This window comes from Protopterus annectens, chromosome 3.part1 (genome assembly GCF_019279795.1).
Source record: "Protopterus annectens isolate FY-2018-M chromosome 3.part1, PAN1.0, whole genome shotgun sequence".
NCBI lineage: Eukaryota > Metazoa > Chordata > Ceratodontiformes > Protopteridae > Protopterus > Protopterus annectens.
Window position 1 is genome coordinate 378,865,060 of NC_056732.1, and position 18,444 is coordinate 378,883,503.

At 40.2% G+C, this 18,444-nt stretch overlaps 1 protein-coding gene across 1 annotated transcript in view; it reads left to right on the forward strand.

Annotated features, from left to right (window-relative positions):
• The window catches only part of COLQ (collagen like tail subunit of asymmetric acetylcholinesterase), a 3,098,435-nt gene that overhangs the window by 2,557,399 nt on the left and 522,592 nt on the right, over positions 1 to 18,444 (forward strand). Inside the window, exon 13 of the mRNA XM_044066844.1 lies at positions 6,839 to 6,978. Coding sequence (XP_043922779.1) covers positions 6,839 to 6,978 — 140 coding nt within the window. The remainder of the gene's footprint in view (positions 1 to 6,838; positions 6,979 to 18,444) is intronic.

Sequence of the window (18,444 nt, forward strand, 5' to 3'; positions counted from 1 at the left end):
GTCAGTTTCTAGCAAAACACAAATAACATCTTTTCTCGGTTAAGGCTGCTGCTACTCCCCATACAGGGGACTTTACTGCCCACTCATTTAAAAATACTAAGTCAACTTTAGCATCACTATGAAGAAAACAGAAACATCTTGACAATGGTGAAAAATTACAGAAACATCTTGCAATGGCGAAAACAATAATTTCACAAACAGTGATTCTGCAGCCAATTCCTTTATCAGATAATGTGGTCAAACTGTACACAAACCACGAAAAAAACAGCACCAACTGTGCCCTGCCCTTCCAACATGCTAAACTTTCACACCCCTAAAAGGGAGCTACATTCATGTATCAAAAACCTGATTGAAGTTAATCCATGCAATAACAGTTCTGGGGAGGCCTTATTGTCCCATGATGTTGCCAAAGCATGGAACACCCTCCCACCTGAACTCAGGCTGCAGAGTCACACAGACACCTTCAAAGGCCTTCTTAAATTACACCTCAATACTAACCCTCTCTGCAACTGCAAAGACCCCTCTTGAAGACCCCCTTTTCCATATGTAAGTGACCCGTTGAAGCCTTTAATGCATACACTATACTCTCACCTGAAATGTACTTTGTATATATTGTAAATAATGGTACTACTCCTGAGTATCTTATTGTTCTACATAATTGTTTTTTTGTACTTCATTGTTTCTCTTATCTTGTATGCCAGTTTTATTGTTATCTAAAGTATGTATGTACACTATTATTTCTTTGGAGCTTTTCTCCCCAGGACTCCACTGAAAAAGGACACATGATGTCCAGTTGGACTTATCCTGGTAAAATAAATGTAAATAAATAAATAAACTAAAACGAAAAACACAACCACTATGAGTAAAGGAACACTGAATTTATTGCTGAATTTATTGCTGTCACAGATTTAGTGCTTTCATCCGCTCAATGTCTGGACTTCTTCAGAATAAAAACACAGCACATGCCCAAACACTAAAAAGAGCTCAAAAGACACACCCCATATTCCCAGTTAATGATTAAAGCAATATGAATTCAACTAAAACAATTATGTAACTCACAAGGTAGTAAAAACAGTGATGGTTAATACTGAAAAACAATGCATCAAAATAAAAAAAACATGAACACTAATTAATAATGACATGTCAACTATAATGCTAGCATGGATTTCAACTTTAAATAACTTGAGATAGAAATTACATAATTTAGTCCAGGATGTCACCCAGCATTAACTCTAAGTTGCCACTTTAACTCAAGGAATTCTAAAATGGTGTCATTGGGACCCCCCTAAAGTCCTGGATCAAACCTTCTATGACAATGAATTTGAAGGAATGTGTAGGATACATTTTGATATGTCTGAAAAGCGCATTTCTTTCGTCATTCTTCTTGATGTCATAACCATGTTGATAAACACGATATCTAAAGTGCCTGATGGTCTTACCTATATAAAAACAGGTACAGTCATTATAGACTGCGGCATATACCACCCCCTTACTGTCACAATTGAATTTATTTTGTAACTTAATCATTCCATATCCATGTATGAAAACCTCTGCACCCTCCATCATCACTTTACATTGGGTGCAGTGTCCACATTTACTCATTTTACCTTTGTTGGAACTCCCCAAACTCCTTTCAAACATAGTTTTTAAACAAGCCTCTTTATTGTGTACTATGTTTGACCTTTCACCTAATTTACTGGCTACCTCCAGGTCATGTTTGAAAATAGACCAAAAATTTTCAGTGACAAATTTAATTTCCCTGAAATGTCCATTGTAAGGCAAAACCAAAGCTTTGTTGTAATCAACATTACCTTTGTCATGTACATCCTAACTAACTGTAGGTGTACTAGTGAAACCCAAAAGGGGCTTGTAAAACCCACCCTGTCTCTTTCTCTTCACTTCATCAAATATTTCATTTAAGAAATCTTGGGGGGTAACCTCTTCTGTGGAACATGTCAAATAATTTAGTGCATTCAACCAAAAACTGGACATCTTCACTCACCATCCTGGCAAGTCTCACACATTGCCCCTTAACAATGGATTTTTTCTGACTGGGATCCCAGCTCTGGAAATGCAAATAAGAGTTGGAATGAGAGGGTTTCCTATACAAGTTGGACTCAAATTTCTTGTCAACCCTATTCTTAGTCAAGGTTGCATCTAAGAAGTTGACTTGCTCTAGATCCACAGTCATGGTGAACTCCAAGAAATCAGTGGAGGAGTTCAGAAATTGGAGAAATGTATCCAACCTGTCAGCTGAATCCACCCAAAAAATTATGATGTCATCTATAAAGCATCTATACAGACACCAACAATCCTTGAATTTTGATGTGAATAACACATTGGTTTCCCAAAAAGCCATGACTACATTGGCAAAAGTTGGTGCACATGCAGCTCCCATGGCAACACCATTGATCTGTCTAAATAATTGCCCTTCAAAACTGATGAAATTGTTCTTGAGGACAATTTCCATGAGTGAACTCAAAGTGACACTTTTGTCATTCCCTATCTTAGTGTCTAAAGCCAAATATTCATAAAACCAATATATCCCTCTTTCATGTGGGATAGTGGTGTATAAGTTTTTAACATCAATACACACAAAAACTAAGTCATTGTTGTACAATCTATCCGTCACCCTATTCAAAAACTCCCAGGAATCCTTCAATAATGAGAATAATCAATAAAGATGTTCTTTAATGCTTGGTCGATGTACCTAGCTATAAAAAATGTCTTTGATCCCTTAGCATCAATAATAGGTCTCAAGGGAGGTTCAACCAACGATTTATGAATCTTTGGGAGACCAAAAATTGTGGGAGTTCTAAGATATTGCACTTTGATATACTCTAAGTCACTAAGGGTGATTTGGCCATTGAGAAACAAATCTTCTAGGGCCAAATCAACCCTGTGAATGGCCACATTCATTTCATTTAAAGAAAATTCCTCATAGTCAGCTGACAGCAGTAATGAACGGATTTTGTTGATATAGTCATCCTTACTCATGACTACAAGGCCACCTCCCTTGTCCGGTTTCATTATTTTCAGGGAGGTGTCTGACCTAATATCCTTGAGTAATGTGGCTTCATCAATGGAAAAATTAAAGTGAATAGGAATGGGACATCTCACTATCTTCCTGATTTCTTTTTCACATAAAGTTTAAAAAATAGCAAAATGAAATATTTGATGAAGTGAAGAGAAAGAGACAGGGTGAGTTTTACAAGCCCCTTTTGGGTTTCACTAAGTTAGTCAGGATGTACATGACAAATGTAATGTTGATTACAACAAAGCTTTGTTTTTGCCTTACAATGGACATTTCAGGGAAATTAAATTTGTCATTGAAAGATTTTGGTCTCTTTTCAAACATGACCCGGAGGTTGCCAGTAAATTAGGTGAAAGGCCAAACATAGTATACAAGAAAGAGGCTTGTTTAAAAACTATGATTGAAAGGAGTTTGGGGAGTTCCAACAAAGGTAAAATTAGTAAATGTGGACACTGCACCCAATGTAAAGTGATGTTGGAGGGTGCAGAAGTTTTCATACATGGATATGGAATGATTAAGTTACAAAAGAAGTTCAATTGTGACAGTAAGGGGGTGGTATATGCCGCAGTCTGTAATGACTGTACCTGTTTTTGTATAGGTAAGACCATCAGGCACTTCAGATATCGTGTTTATCAACATGGTTATGACATCAAGAAGAAGGACGAACGAAATGCCCTTTTCAGACATATCAAAATGTATCCTACACATTCCTTCAAATTCATTGTCATATAAGGTTTGACCCAGGACCCTAGGTGGGTCCCAATGACACCATTTTAGAATTCCTTGAGTTAAAGTGGCAACTTAGAGTTAATGCTGGGTGACATCCAGGACTAAATGATGTCCTTTCTATCTCAAGTTATTTAAAGTTGAAATCTATGCTAGCATTATAGTTGATATGTCATTATAAATTAGTGTTCATGTTTTTTATTTTGATGCATTGTTTTTCAGTATTAACCATCATTGCTTTTACTATGTTCGTTGTGAGTTGCATAATTGTTTTAGTTGAATGCATATTGCTTTAATCATTAATTGGGAATATGGGGTGTGTCTTTTGAGCTCTTTTAGTGTTGGGGCATGTGCTGTGTTTTTATTCTGAAGAAGTCTAGACATTGAGCGGACGAAAGAGCTAAATCTGTGACAGTAATAAATACAGTGTTCCTTTACCCACAGTGGTTGTGTTTTTCATTTTATAATGCAGTCAAAGAAAGGTAGCTTTTGGGAAACAGTACTGAGGATAGAATGGTTGGTCAGTTACTGGTTAACCACATGTGGGATAACCAAATCCCTCTAAACAAAAATGCCCTTTTCTACAGATAACCTCGGATCAAGCCATGGTCTGGTTAAATGACTTCTTCAGAGATACAATGTATACAAATGGAAACTGAGGAAATTAAGACCAGTCTACAGAAGATAGCTCATTAGAAGTTCCTGGACAAACCCCCCCCCCCCCGGCTATACTGTCAGACACGTAAGACCTACATCATTTACACAGTTAACTGCACTGTATTATGCACATTTTGTAAGAGTATGCTAAGTGCTTAAAAGTCAGATATAGATATTTAAGAGGAGACCTTATTCAGGTGTATAGGGCATTGGGCTTATCTAAAAGTAGCAGAGAGTCATCAGACAACCTATGTAGAAGATTATATAGGAATAAGAGAAGTGCTAACTGGTTCTCTGAGAGAAAAACTGATGCATGGAATAGACTACCAAATTACATTAAAGCAAGCACTAGTTTAGATATTTTTAAGAGCAACCCAGAGACTTATAGGAATAACTGTTTTGTTATATTTGCAGGCAAGAAGGTATTGCCCATGTCTGAAATATTGTATATAAATGTTTGCATGTTAAAGCCTTTTGAATGGTCTAGGAAATTAAAGGTGGTCATTGCATGCTGGCTTTCATAGGAATGGACTGGGTTTAAAAAAGATAGAGCATTATCAGTACTGTGGCCTGACCTGAAGCCATCCTGAGTAGGGGTGACTAGATAGCTGTTCATTAGGTGGGTGAGGAGTTGTTGGATAATGCATTTTTCAAGTTATTTAGAGATAGGAGACAGGATAGCTATACGTCTGAATTTAATATATTGTAGTAATTCCCACTCTTTTGTATGGGAATGATGTAAGTGTGACACTGCAAGCCCAGCTATCTGGAATTTTATAAACAATTATGTGTCATTTGTGAATATTGATATGATTTATACAGAACTGTATGCTATGTACTGAGCTTCAAGAATGAAACTACAGCATACCCTGCTGGAACATAGAAGATTAACTTACAAAACTTCAGGAAAATAAGTTGAATTAAGTGCTTTATAATTGTGTTATAAAAGTTAGTTTCAATGCAGCAAGGAGACAGGATGTCTAGAACTAGACATTTTTATATTGTCTTGGAGATAAGTAGTTACTAGGTTTAAAATGTAAAAAATTGTTTTATTGCTTTATGACTTCCTAGCAGCTGCACATCTGATGGTTATGTAGCTCTCACACACGAATGTTAAATTCTGTTAATTTTCTGCTTAGCCTGGGAACTGAAGTCGGGTGACAAAGAGTGGTCTCATCCAAGCTAACCCAGCAGTAATGTTTGATATTAATTTAAGAACTCTCTCAGAGAGAGAGAGAGAGAGAGAGAGAGAGAGAGAGAGAGGCTGTGCATTTTGTATTTTGCCTTTGACCTGGAAACATCCACTCATCATCACATCTGGACTTGCTTGTAAGTAAGATTGAGGGCATATTATCTCTTTTAGATATAGATAGGAATACAGTAATAATTAGTTTAAATGTTTTCTGTATTTATTTGAGACTGTCCTGCAATGTTGTTTTAAAATATTTCCTGTGATTTTGAACTCTGAAGTAACTGTGTTTGTTTTCTGAGTATTGTCTTGTTTTTTTATTCTTTATTATGAAATATATTTAAACCTATTTTTGTGGCTGATATTTGTGAGACATATTTAAGCTCTTAGAGTACTTGCATATCTATTTGGTGACACTGTACAGGCCACCCCTAAATAGCCTTGCTGTTGGTCAGACTACCATTTGGATTAATAGTAACATTACACAGTAGGATTGGACACCCTTTGTTAAGGGCCTTATAGTAACTGATAAGGGTGGCTGGTGGCAACAGGAACTACCATATAGTCTGGGCAGAAGGGGGCATAGCTAATAAACCTGTACCAGCCTTTCTCAGATATGTGTTTGTGTATGAATCAAATCTCAAAGTGTGTGTGTGTGTGTGTGTGTGTGTGTGTGTGTGTGTGTGTGTGTGTGTGTGTGTGTGTGTGTGTGTGTGTCAGCTACCTGGGCAGGGACACAAAGCACTGGTTGGACAGAGAGAGTGCTGGAGCTTGGCCACTCAGCTGAGATCTCAACCCTATAGCTGTGCCAGTGGGGAGTCTTATTGGGGATCTGGAGAAAGAGGAAGAAACCAGCCCCAGACTGACTGTGGTCTCTGTATGCTCTTAAGGGAAATTGCACTTTACTGTGTGTGTACTTATCATCCTCCCTCCCTCACTGTTGCCAGTGGTGATGATTGAGACTTCTTGATTACTTGGCCATTGCAGGGGCATCACAGTAAGATTATTTCCACAACTGTGGGCTGTACTTTTGTTTTGTGGATTGGTTTATTGATATTGCTGTTGAATAAGCTTTGCATTGGCAGTGGCACTTGTGTATTCAGGGAGATGTTCAATACGATGTCATAGGCTCATCCTGTTCTGTACAAAAAAGCTTTTGAAATTATGCAAGAATAGCCTGAAATACATATCATATTACTTTAATGTTCAAATGAGCTGTGTCATTTTGGCAGGGCATAACAGAATTGGACCAAAAGGAGACAAAGGCCATCCAGGGCCACCAGGAAGATGTTACTGTAATTCTCCTCAAACTATGAACAATCCACCATATGAAGATACAGTATTAGAGGCAAACTTTCCAAAGGTTCCTGTGGTAAGATAATTTTTATTTTATGTGCCCCATTGCAGTTTATTTGTCAGGTTACAAATGTTACTTTTTCAGAAAGTAGTGATGAAAATAAAATAAAACTGATTTATAACAGTCTAATGATAGAGTGATATGTGTCTTTCATAGATATTTTATGGAGCTATCCATATAATTTTGTAATATCTTGCTACCTTTCTTCTTTATCTAATGAGTTAGACTGTTAACCAGAAACATATCTCTCAGTTGTCCCTGATTTTGTCTCATATTTTTGCCTTGTCCCTCATAAAATTTTTGTTTTTGGAAAAAAATCCTTTGGATGAGAAGTTAAACTGAGGTCCCATCTGCATGAGTTGGTGGTAACTCAAGAGGATGTAAAAGATCCCACGCCACCTATTGAAAACAGTAGAGGTGCTTTATTTAACACAACACGAAAACATTATTTACATATTTGCAGAATGCAAATATTTACAGGTACATATATACACATTTTTATTTTTTTACTATTTATCATTTTTCTTATAATACCCTCAGTGTTATTATTCCATAGTAGACCCCCACTCCTTCTTCCACAATATATCTGTCAAAATCAATTTCCCATTAAATAAAATGTCATTCAGTCTTTCATTCTAAATAACCCATATTACATAAATGAATTCTTTCACACATTCTTTCTTTTTGTTCTTATAATCTCTATACACAATCATATTCATATCTATATAGTTTATGTTAGTATTCTCAAAAAAAATCTTCACACAACTTTTTCCAGAGTTTTACCACTCTTACATTTCAAAAAAGCATGCTCTGTTGTCTTTTCCTCCCCACTAAATAAACACATTATTTCAACTTTTCTTTATATATAGCATATTCCCCTTTACTGGTAACTTATTTATTACCAGTCTCCATAGGAAATCCTGACACTCTACTATCTTGGTACACCACTTTTTTGCTACTTTAATGGGATTAATCACTTTTTCTAGTAAAATTTCCTATGAATTTCCATAATAATATTATTTCATCACATTTCTGTCTTTTTCAGTATCATCAGTTTTTATTTTTCATGTGAGTATTTTTCTTGATAATTGTTTAATTTCTTTATTTACATATATATTTTTTTCATTTTCTTAATCTCATCACCCAGAGCTTTTTGTACCTACGTTTAAACATTCTCACTACTAAATTCTCGTTCTCGTCTTTTACCCACTTTAATACCTTATACAGTTTTAAAGACACAGAATGAACAACTGGATTTCTTACATCATCCTGCCATTGAAGAAAACACCTTATGTGAAGTTGTTCTATCTCGCCGTTTTGTTCTTACACGTGGGATCGCCTCCGAGTCAGCCGCTTTTCAAGCTCAAACTCTCAGAGAAGCTCGAGACCCAGTATATATCCAATGATGCTCTACTGTAAACCCCAGATCTAGTTTGCCGCTGCAACAGATCTGCAAGAGTCGTCGGAGCAAGCTCGGGCCAGTGTTATTTTTTTCAAATATTTAGAGATATTTAAAACTTTTTCCCATTAGAAGTGTTAGCTAGTGTTGTGATATTTAGAAAGAAATAGAGTTTAGTTATAAGTGTATAGTTTAGAATACTTTAGAGTGTTTTTCTTCAGCTGTTTATCTAGGCTTTTATTAACCTTGGGTGTGACAGGGCTCTGTCAGCTCCTTTGTGTGAGCTTTATTAGTGTTAAATTATAATTAGTTATATCTAGTTAAAATTAGTTACATTAGTTAGAATTTAGATATTTGTTGCGAGTAGACATAAAACATAGTATAATAACTTTGTTAGTACTAAAGTTTGTTGAGTTCAGGGATCTGAACTATTATAGATATACATTTATATATATACAGTTAGATATTTTTCCTTTTCAAAAAAATGTCTGAGAAAGAAAAGTCTGGATTCAAAAGGTGTGTGTGTGGTCAAAAAATGTCTGTGACAGACAACCACTCCACCTGTGTGTATTGTTTGAGATCCGTTCATTTGCAGGAAGTGTGCTCTATCTGCCACTCCTTTAGCACCAGGGTTCTTCTGGAAACGCACAGGAAGCTGGTGGATAGGGGACTCTTGAAGCCTGATTTTCAGGCTGCACTGGACAAGACCGACCTTTCTTCCAAGGCTTCGAAGGGGTCGAAGTCGTCCAAGGGGTCCTCGGAGCCCAAGTCCTCGGCTCTGAGCTCCTCTAGTTTGGGACGATCATCGGCTCCACAGCTTTTGGAGCCGTGTCTCGATCCTCTACCTCGGAGCCCAGTTGTGGATCCAGTGTCGGAGACTCCTCAATCTCCGATTCTTCAATCGGCGCCGTCTTCGGCTCCTTCGACCCATCCCTCAACCCATTCTTCGAGGTTATCCGATGTGGACCTGGACCGCGTGGTTAAGAGATTGCTAGAGAACCCAGCCCTGGCCAAAATGCTTTCTGCTTCAAGACAATCGGCTTCGAAGCCTGAAATTCCAGCCCTACTTTCTTCCCCTCCTCCTCAGAAGCCAATCGAGCTCTTGGAGCCGGGGCAGTCAGAACTGATGTTGGTAGAGCCCTCGGAGCCGAGGTTCGACCCACCTCCCTCAGCTCCGTTGACCTTGATCTCCTTGGTCCCGACCGGGGAGTCTTGGACCCGACACTCACTCGCTGGCTCCAGGGTGGATAGCCGGACCAAGACTTCAGTTCCGACCCTCCCCCTCAGGACTTTGGCGCAGGTGGGTTCGGCTCTGTCCTCTGGATTGGAGCGCAGGGTCTCAGCTCGGGAAGGGCTGCCGGCCTCTTTGGAGCCGACGGACTTCTCGGACCGAGATTCTGGGGCCTTCGATGCCATGAGGAAGGTCATGTCTTCTAAGACCACTACCTCCTCAGATCTCTCTTCCCCTCCCCCTAAAGGGCCTCATTCTGTCTCTTCCCCTGAGGTCCCTACCAATCGTCGAGACCCAGAGCCTCAGGTATCCCCATCGGGTGGCCCCTCCTCTACAGGGACTTCACCGGACGCTCCCACCGATGAAGTACCTTGGAAGAGGCTGTGTAAGAGGAGACACTTGGATTCCCCACAGGAATCCCTAACATCGGATACCAACTTGGAGGAATCAGAAGGGTCCCCACGATCCCCCTCTGAGGATGTCTCATTTGCAGACATATTGGAGATCTTGAGGCAGAGGGGTGATTGGCAGTCTCTTGCCCCTACTGAGGATGAGTCGGTACTCCTGAAGGCCTTTGGGTCTCAACCATCCATCTCCAGGGTTACTCCTCCCTTCGACGAACTAATGGATCTGGTCGGTCGAAGGGCGTGGGAGTCGCCTGATTCAGTGGAACCAGTCCCTCGGAGGCCCAACAAGTTCATTACTTCTCCCACTGATAAGGCCTTTCTTTTCAAGGGAGTCCCAGTTGATGCCATGGTGGTGGTGGCAGCCACCAAGAAAGAGATGTCAGAAACCTCTTCTTCTGTCCATCCTCCTAATAGGGATTCCAGGACGATGGACAGGTATGGGAAATGCATATTTAGTTCTGCGGCATTTTCCATGAGTCGCTCAACTACCTGACCCATTTTACCCGCCTTCAACGAGATCTCCTAAAAGAACTGGGAGATACTCTGCAGGGTAACACAGCTGATGCAGTTTCAGAAAAAGTGACTGCACAACTTAACACCCTCAATTCTATAGTCAACTCATCTATGCGGCTCATTTCTTATGCCGCCGATGGATCGAGTAGGGCGGCAGGTTCAGCGATAGCTCTTCGGAGACAGTCCTGGATGCACCTTTGCTCCTTTGCGGAAGCCTTCAAGTCTTCCTTCATCAATACCCCATTCGATGGTTCCGCCTTGTTCGGACCTAAAGTTAAGGATACGCTTAGTAGGTGTGAACAAGAAGGAAAGACTCTGTCTGCTGTAGGAGTCCATTTTTCCACTCCAACTAGACCATACCCCAAAGGGCAACGAAGTGGAAAAATGTGGTTTCGAAAACCCCAAGGAGCTTTCCAAAACACACCTACGGATATCCCCTCTAGGGGCAGAGGAGGGGGTAGAAACGGAAGACGCCATCCAAATGGCAGAGGGGGTCCGCAAAATCAGGGTGACAGAGAGCAGTTCTCTGGTAAACCCCATCAGCGTTCCTGAAAGGGAGCCCGGCTGTCCTTCTCTGGAGGTGGTCAGGGGTCGCTTGGCTTTATACCCAAACACCTGGCTAAACATTACAACGGATTCTTGGGTAAAAAGCTTCATTTCCAGAGGTTACAACATTCCCTTTTCAAAACGCCCTCCTGTGTGTACAAGTATTCCAGACGTTCCACCCAGTCTGCGAAAACTAGCAGCCATAGAGATTCAAAACCTGCTAGACAAAAGAGTCATCCAGCCAGTCCCGGCGGACCAGATAGGGTCCAGAACTTACTCAAGGTTCTTTTTAGTTCCAAAGAAAACAGGGGACTGGAGGCCTATATTAGACCTCAGCAAACTCAACACCTCCGTCAAGAAGGAAAAGTTCCGGATGGTCATGCTTCAATCGATACTTCCGTTCCTAGAAACAGGCGATTGGATGTGCTCTATAGATCTCAAAGATGCTTACTACCACATTAAAATGGCCAGATCATCCCAAGATCACTTGCATTTCCGGCTGGGGGCCAGTCATTACCAATTCAGAGCCCTGCCCTTTGGTCTCACCACAGCCCCCAGAGTGTTCACCAAATGTATGGCAGTGGTCACGGCTCACCTGAGACATCTAGGATTCCGGGTGTTTCCATATCTGGACGACTGGCTCCTCACTGTCACCTCCAGACATCAACTAATCCAGGCAAGAGACTACACTATCAACCTGTGTTCCCAGCTGGGCATAACCCTAAACTTCGAAAAATCTGCATTATCGCCCTCGCAGCGTATTACATTTATAGGAGCAGAACTAGACACTATCGATTCAAATTATTCCATAGTAGACCCCCACTCCTTCTTCCACAATATATCTGTCAAAATCAATTTCCCATTAAATAAAATTTCATTCAGTCTTTCATTCGAAATAACCCATATTACATAAATGAATTCTTATTTACCATTCTCACACATTCTTTCTTTTTGTTCTTATAATCTCTATACACAATCATATTCATATCTATCTAGTTTATGTTAATATTCTCAAAAAAAATCTTCACACAACTTTTTCCAGAGTTTCACCACTCTTTTACATTTCAAAAAAGCATGCTCTGTTGTCTTTTCCTCCCCACTAAATAAACACATTATTTCAACTTTTCTTTATATATAGCATATTCCCCTTTACTGGTAACTTATTTATTTCCAGTCTCCATAGGAAATCCTGACACTCTGCTATCTTGGTACACCACTTTTTTGCTACTTTAATAGGTTTAATCACTTTTTCTAGTAAAATTTCCTATGAATTTCCATAATAATATTATTTCATCACATTTCTGTCTTTTTCAGTATCATCAGTTTTTATTTATCATGTTAGTATTTTTCTTGATAATTGTTTAATTTCTTTATTTACATATATATATATTTTCATTTTCTTAATCTCATCGCCCAGAGCTTTTTGTACCTACGTTTAAACATTCTCACTACTAAATTCTCGTTCTTGTCTTTTACCCACTTTAATACTTTATACAGTTTTAAAGACACAGAATGAACAACTGGATTTCTTACATCATCCTGCCATTGAAGAAAACACTTTTTTTACTTCTATTAAAATTCAATCTGCTAGTCAGACAAGTTTTTATAGAAGTCCTTCAAGGTTATGTGATCCTTCCATAACTGAAATACTTCCCATTCTTCAATTTCATCCCATAATTTCTCATTTATTCTATTTGCTTTCCTATTTTAATATACTCCCATTCTTCTATCACCTCCATCCATATTTCTAAATCGTCTGAAAAACCTGTCATAACTGTATCACCATCTGCTACCCCAAAGCCTTCCAATAATACAAAATACTACCATTTCAGATCCAAGTGCTCCTCTTCTAAAAGTCCATTAACTTTTGTTCCACAGAGCTAATTTATCACATTTTATCACTTCCTGTATGTTTTTACATCTTTCTCTTTCTTTTTACATGTTCCCTTTAAATCATAATTAAAGTTCCCTGCAATTGCAATTTTCACGTTAACAATCACATGGTCTAGTATTTGATGAAAGAGATTCTCTCTATCCGTGCTAGTTATATATGCATATAATGCTATAATTCTGTAAGTATGCTCTCTCCGCCTCATATCCACTCATTACATCTAGTATTTAAACTGTTTTTACAGAACACAGCCACTCCAGAACAATGTTGACTTCCTAAGTTCCATATTATATTTCCACACTATAACGTTTCTGTTTGTAGTCTTTCTTCACTTGTCAAGAATCTTACTCACTCTAACAGAATAACATCCAATCATATTTAACACACTATTTCAGTATCCCTATCCTTCTTACAGTGTTAATAATACAGTTCACATTTACTGAAAGTATTCAAAATTGTTGCTTTTCCTTCTATTTATGTTTAGGGGAAATATTTTTAAATGTTTTTTTTATTTTTACTCTTCCCGCAATTGAATATTATTCCTGGGTTTATATATGAATAATCATTGATCCTCAGAATCATATTTTTGGCTTGCTAGAACTTCCAAAAAAATATTAAATTAAATCCCTTTGCTTAACCTCTCTTCTTTCATGCACTCTCTCTCTCTCTCTCCTCATTCCCCCCTCCATATTTTTTCTTCTCTTACAGTTTCTTCTTCACCTAGTTTACACTGTCCCACAGCCTTATGCTGTCCTTCCTCATGTATGTTTTCTTCCCTTTCCACTTCTTTTTCATTATTTGCTGATTGCTCTTGACAATCCATCCAAAATGTCTCTTTTTTATACAACCTTCTTACTGTATGTCCTTTCTCTCTGCACTGGTTACATTGTACCTTGTCACAATCACTAATTATATGAGAAAAGTCCTCACGAAAGAAACATGATTTAAGCTATCCAGTAAATCCTAATGTCCCAATATGACCAGCCACAAAAATAACACTTGGCAAGGGTTTCTCCATGTTTTCTTCCCATAACAAAACAGCTTTTCACCACCACCCTTGATTCCACAGTTTCTCTTATCTCTAAATGTCACAGTATTATCAGCAGTTTCACACAAACCCTGCATGCATTTTAACACCATCTACTTCTAGATCATCAATTCTAAACTGCAAAGTAACATTTTTTAACATTTACGTTACTACCAAAAAACAAATTATTATTCCACTGATAAATGTCTTTCTTTTTGTTACACAGTTCCAGAAATATCATCATCTGTCCATCATTTTCAGATGTTAAGCCACAAAAAGTCTCTGTCTCAGTATGTATAAACTCATTCATTGAGCTTTAAAATCAAGAACAGTTACCAAATTGTCCCACACATAATATCTGTTTTTTCTGTTCTTATTCTCACAGTTGGTTTTCTCTTCTTTAAAAAAAAAAAGAGTTATATGTACAGTTTGTTGCTGCTGGTCTGTATTGCCTGCTATCACTGTTGCATATGTTTTTAGTTAACTGCATTATCAGCTGCAACAAAACCAGATAGCTTCTCGGTTTGTTACTGCTTTCCTCTTTTACTTTCTGTCACTGGTGCATACATTCTAGCTGCTGCGTTCACTGCTGCTACATCACCTGGATGTTCATCGTGTTTCACTGTTGCAGTCCTAACCAATGGGTTATCCGGCTCTCGAGGTAGCCCTCGATCGGCCAGAATACCAAAGGTAAGTAAATATGACATCGGCTGTTGTCGGTTGTAAAGGACGTCAGGACGTCCGATACAAAAGGAGGCAGCCGATGTCACTTCCTCAGTCTTCCTTGCCGCGGAGCCCGAAGCAGAAGCATTTTTGCACGAGTGCCGGTCGGCAGTTTACCTTTTTGGTTTCCGACTACAAAGTTGAAGTCAACTACAGCTAAGTACCCCATTGAGGATTCTCTTTTCTTGCCTTAACGAATGTCAGAAAAAGTCAATAATTGTCTTATCTGTGGAAAGCAGATTCCCCATAGAGATTTTCATTCCTATTGTATTATTTGTTTAGGCCTTGACCACGACATTCCTAATTGTGACCTCTGTGCTTCCTTTAATCCGTGTACTATTCGTCGTTGGGCTAAGCTTTTAGCTAAGCATTTTGAAGTGTAGCCTAAGTTTGTCGGTATGGCATCTGCTGGTCTACAGGCTTTGGATATCCCTAAGAACCGTAAGGACAAGGACCGCGACAGGCTTCAGAAGGTCAAGCCTTCAGGTGATGTTAAGTTGGTCATCAGTCTTGCGGTAGCCAGTGAGGTGCCTTTGCAGCCCCTGCAGTCCATGGATTTTCAACAGCAGGTCTCGGATGAGACCATTTCAGAGTCCCTCAGACCTCCGGCTTCCATTTTGTCTTCTGACCTTCCGCCTTTTGCCTCTTCAGCTGGATTCGGAGCCGCTAAGCTGGCTCCGTTGTCCAAGGCCTCTGTTCTTCATTCGGACAGCAAGCTTATACCGACAACCTCTGCCACTACTTCGGCGGTTGCCAGGCCTCCTGAGTTTTTCAGACTTGCAGGTAAATCTTCCAGTCGTAAGCCTGTGAAGAAGCAGGCTCCACTTTCCTCTTGTTCCCCTCATTCTCAGATGGTTAAAATGGCTGATGACATTTTGACTCTTATTAGGGGTTCACAGCCTCCTCCTTCAAAAAGGGGTAGGAATGTCTCTCCTGAGGCTTTGTCTTATTTGGGTTCTGATACTTCTAGCATTTCTGCTGATGAAGAGGAAGTTTCCCTGTTTTTTTTCTCCTTTTGAGGATTCAGATGCAGAGGAATCCATTCCTTCTGCTTCTCCTCCAGAGGATTTCTGTTTTGGTGTTACTTTGAATACTGTCAGGGAACATTTTAAATGGGAAAGTCAGGATTATCCCCAATCTAAGAAAAGGATCAGGGAGTTTTTGGATTTGCCTCAGCACAAGCCTCTGGCTATTCCTCCAGTGTTGGAAGTGGTTGTTGATGTTTTTCTGGAAAATTCCTTAACTCCAAATTCAGTTCCTCCTGCTCCCAGGAAACCTGACAGGTACTATAGAGTCCCTGATTCTCATTTGTTTATTTTTAGGAATCCGCTAGCTGACACAAAGGTTATTTCACAAGGGCCTAAAGGAGTTAAGGCCACTGTTAGCAAGAATCCTGTTCCTTCTGACATGGAATCTAGGAACCTAGATAGGTGGGCTAAAAAAGTTTATACCTCTGCCACTCTTGCTATTAGGTCTACTAATTGCTTTTTTCATATGCTTAAGTATCAGCAGCACACCTTGGAGGCTATTAAGTCAAAGATTGCAACTTTGCCTCTTTTGGCAGAGAGTAAGGATAGGCAGGATTTGCTGAATTCTACCAGTCTTGTGAATAAACATTCTTTACATTGTGGTTTTGACATTCCTGAAGCCTCCTGCAGGGCTACAGCTACTGGATCTGTTCTCAGAAGGCATGCTTGGCTCAGGGAGCAGTCCCTTCCAGAGCCTGTCAAGTCTAAGCTTTTAGATGTACCTTTACATATGGACAGTCTTTTTGGCCACATAGCAGAGGAAGTGCTAAAAAGATGGAGGATAAGGCCAAGTCTATGCAAACAATTAAAGACTTTCTGCAAGTTCAATCTCCTCGTTTCAGCAGGAATTACCCTTCTAAGAGTTGCATGTTTCCTGATACCAGCAGACAGAACCGCTCTAGGACTAGAGGTTACAAATCTTCTAGGGGGCAGGTGGCTACCCCTCAAAGGTCTAAGCGTTGCCATGCTTCCACTTCCAAGGTGGGCAATTCTAAGCCTACATCTCGATCCAAACATTCTCAGTGACTCTTTCCAACTTCTGCCTGTTCCTGCTTGCCCGGAGAATCCTTTAGGGGGAATGTTGGCCTTTTTTGCAAATGTCTGGGCCACCATCACTGACGACAAATGGGTACTCAGAACTGTATCCCTAGGTCACATGTTTTCTTTTCACACCTTTCCAGTACCCAAAGGATTCCCGGACACTCCTTCAAACCAAAGGGCAGAAGTAGAAAAGCAAATTTTGTCTCTGTTACTTCTGGGGCAATAGAATCAGTTCCTGCACAGCAGGTAGGTCAGGGCTTCTATTCCAGACTTTTTGTAGTTCCAAAAAAAGAAGGCACCTGGTGTCCTATCCTAGATCTATCCATTCTGAACTCTTTCTTGGTAATTCCAGAGTTCAAAATGCTCTCTCTGTATCAGTTGCTATCAGTGTTAGACAAGGACTCCTGGCTAGTAACTTTGGATGTCAAAGAAGCTTATCTGCACATCCCTATCAGGAAAGATGCAGGCAGTACCTTAGTTTCAGAGTGGGCAAGCATCATTATCAATTCTCTGCACTGCCCTTTGGCTTATCTACTGCTCCCAGCGTTTTCACGAAGTGCTTAGCTCCAGTCATTGCTTTTTGCAGGCAGAAGGAAATTCAGATTTATCCATACTTGGACGACTGTCTCATTCAAGCACATTCTCAAGAACAGCTGTTAGAGGATCTGGAATTTGTAAAGACTCTTCTCTCTTATCTGGGTTACACTCTCAATGTGGAAAAATCAAAAATGGTGCCATCCAAGGAGATAACATTCCTGGGAGCGAGTCTGAACACAGCCGCCCAGATGATATATCTCACTCAGGAGAAGCAGGCAACTCTTTCAGTTTACTTCAAGAATTTGGCAAACCTGTCCCAGCTCTCTGCAAGGAAATACCTGCAAGCTCTGGGATACATGGCCTCTTGCATTCTCATGATTCCATATGCAAGACTGCGTATGAGGAAATTGCAATGGCACCTCAAGAACCTTTGGTGTCAACACACACAGGACCTGGATGATAATTCCTCTGCTTCCATGTCTGCAGACAGAATTTCTATGGTGAGCGACAGCCTGTCTGCAAAACAAGGGCATGCCTTTTCGTCCACCTCCTGCCATTCAAGTTCTTAACACAGACGCATCGGACTACGGCTGGGGAGCTCACCTGGATGGCAGATGCATACAGGGAAGTTGGAATGCCCAGCAGATGCACCTGCATATAAACCTAAAGGAGTTGATGGCAGTTCAGCAAGCCTTACTAGCTTTCAAGCATCTTCTTTCTCCAGGAACTCTGCTTGTCAGGACAGACAACACCACAGTCATGTGGTACATCAACAAACAGGGAGGGACTCATTCTTACCCCCTGTGCAGACAGAGCATGATTCTCTGGCCCATCGCAGCATCCGTGGGCCTGCATCTCCTAGCTCAGTTTCTTCCAGGGAGGCACAGTGTTTTGGCAGACCAGTTGAGCAGACAGACCCTGGATCCTCACAAGTGGCAACTGAACAGAGCAGTCTTTTACAGCATCATTCAACATTGGGGCACTCCTCAGGTGGATCTTTTCTCCTCCCCAGACAACCACCTTCTACCACTTTTTTGCACCAGACAGCATCACAGCAAGGCCTGGAGAGTGGATGCTCTGTCCTTCCCTTAGATGCCTCTGTCAGTTTATGCCTTCCCTCCTCTTCCTCTTCTTCCCA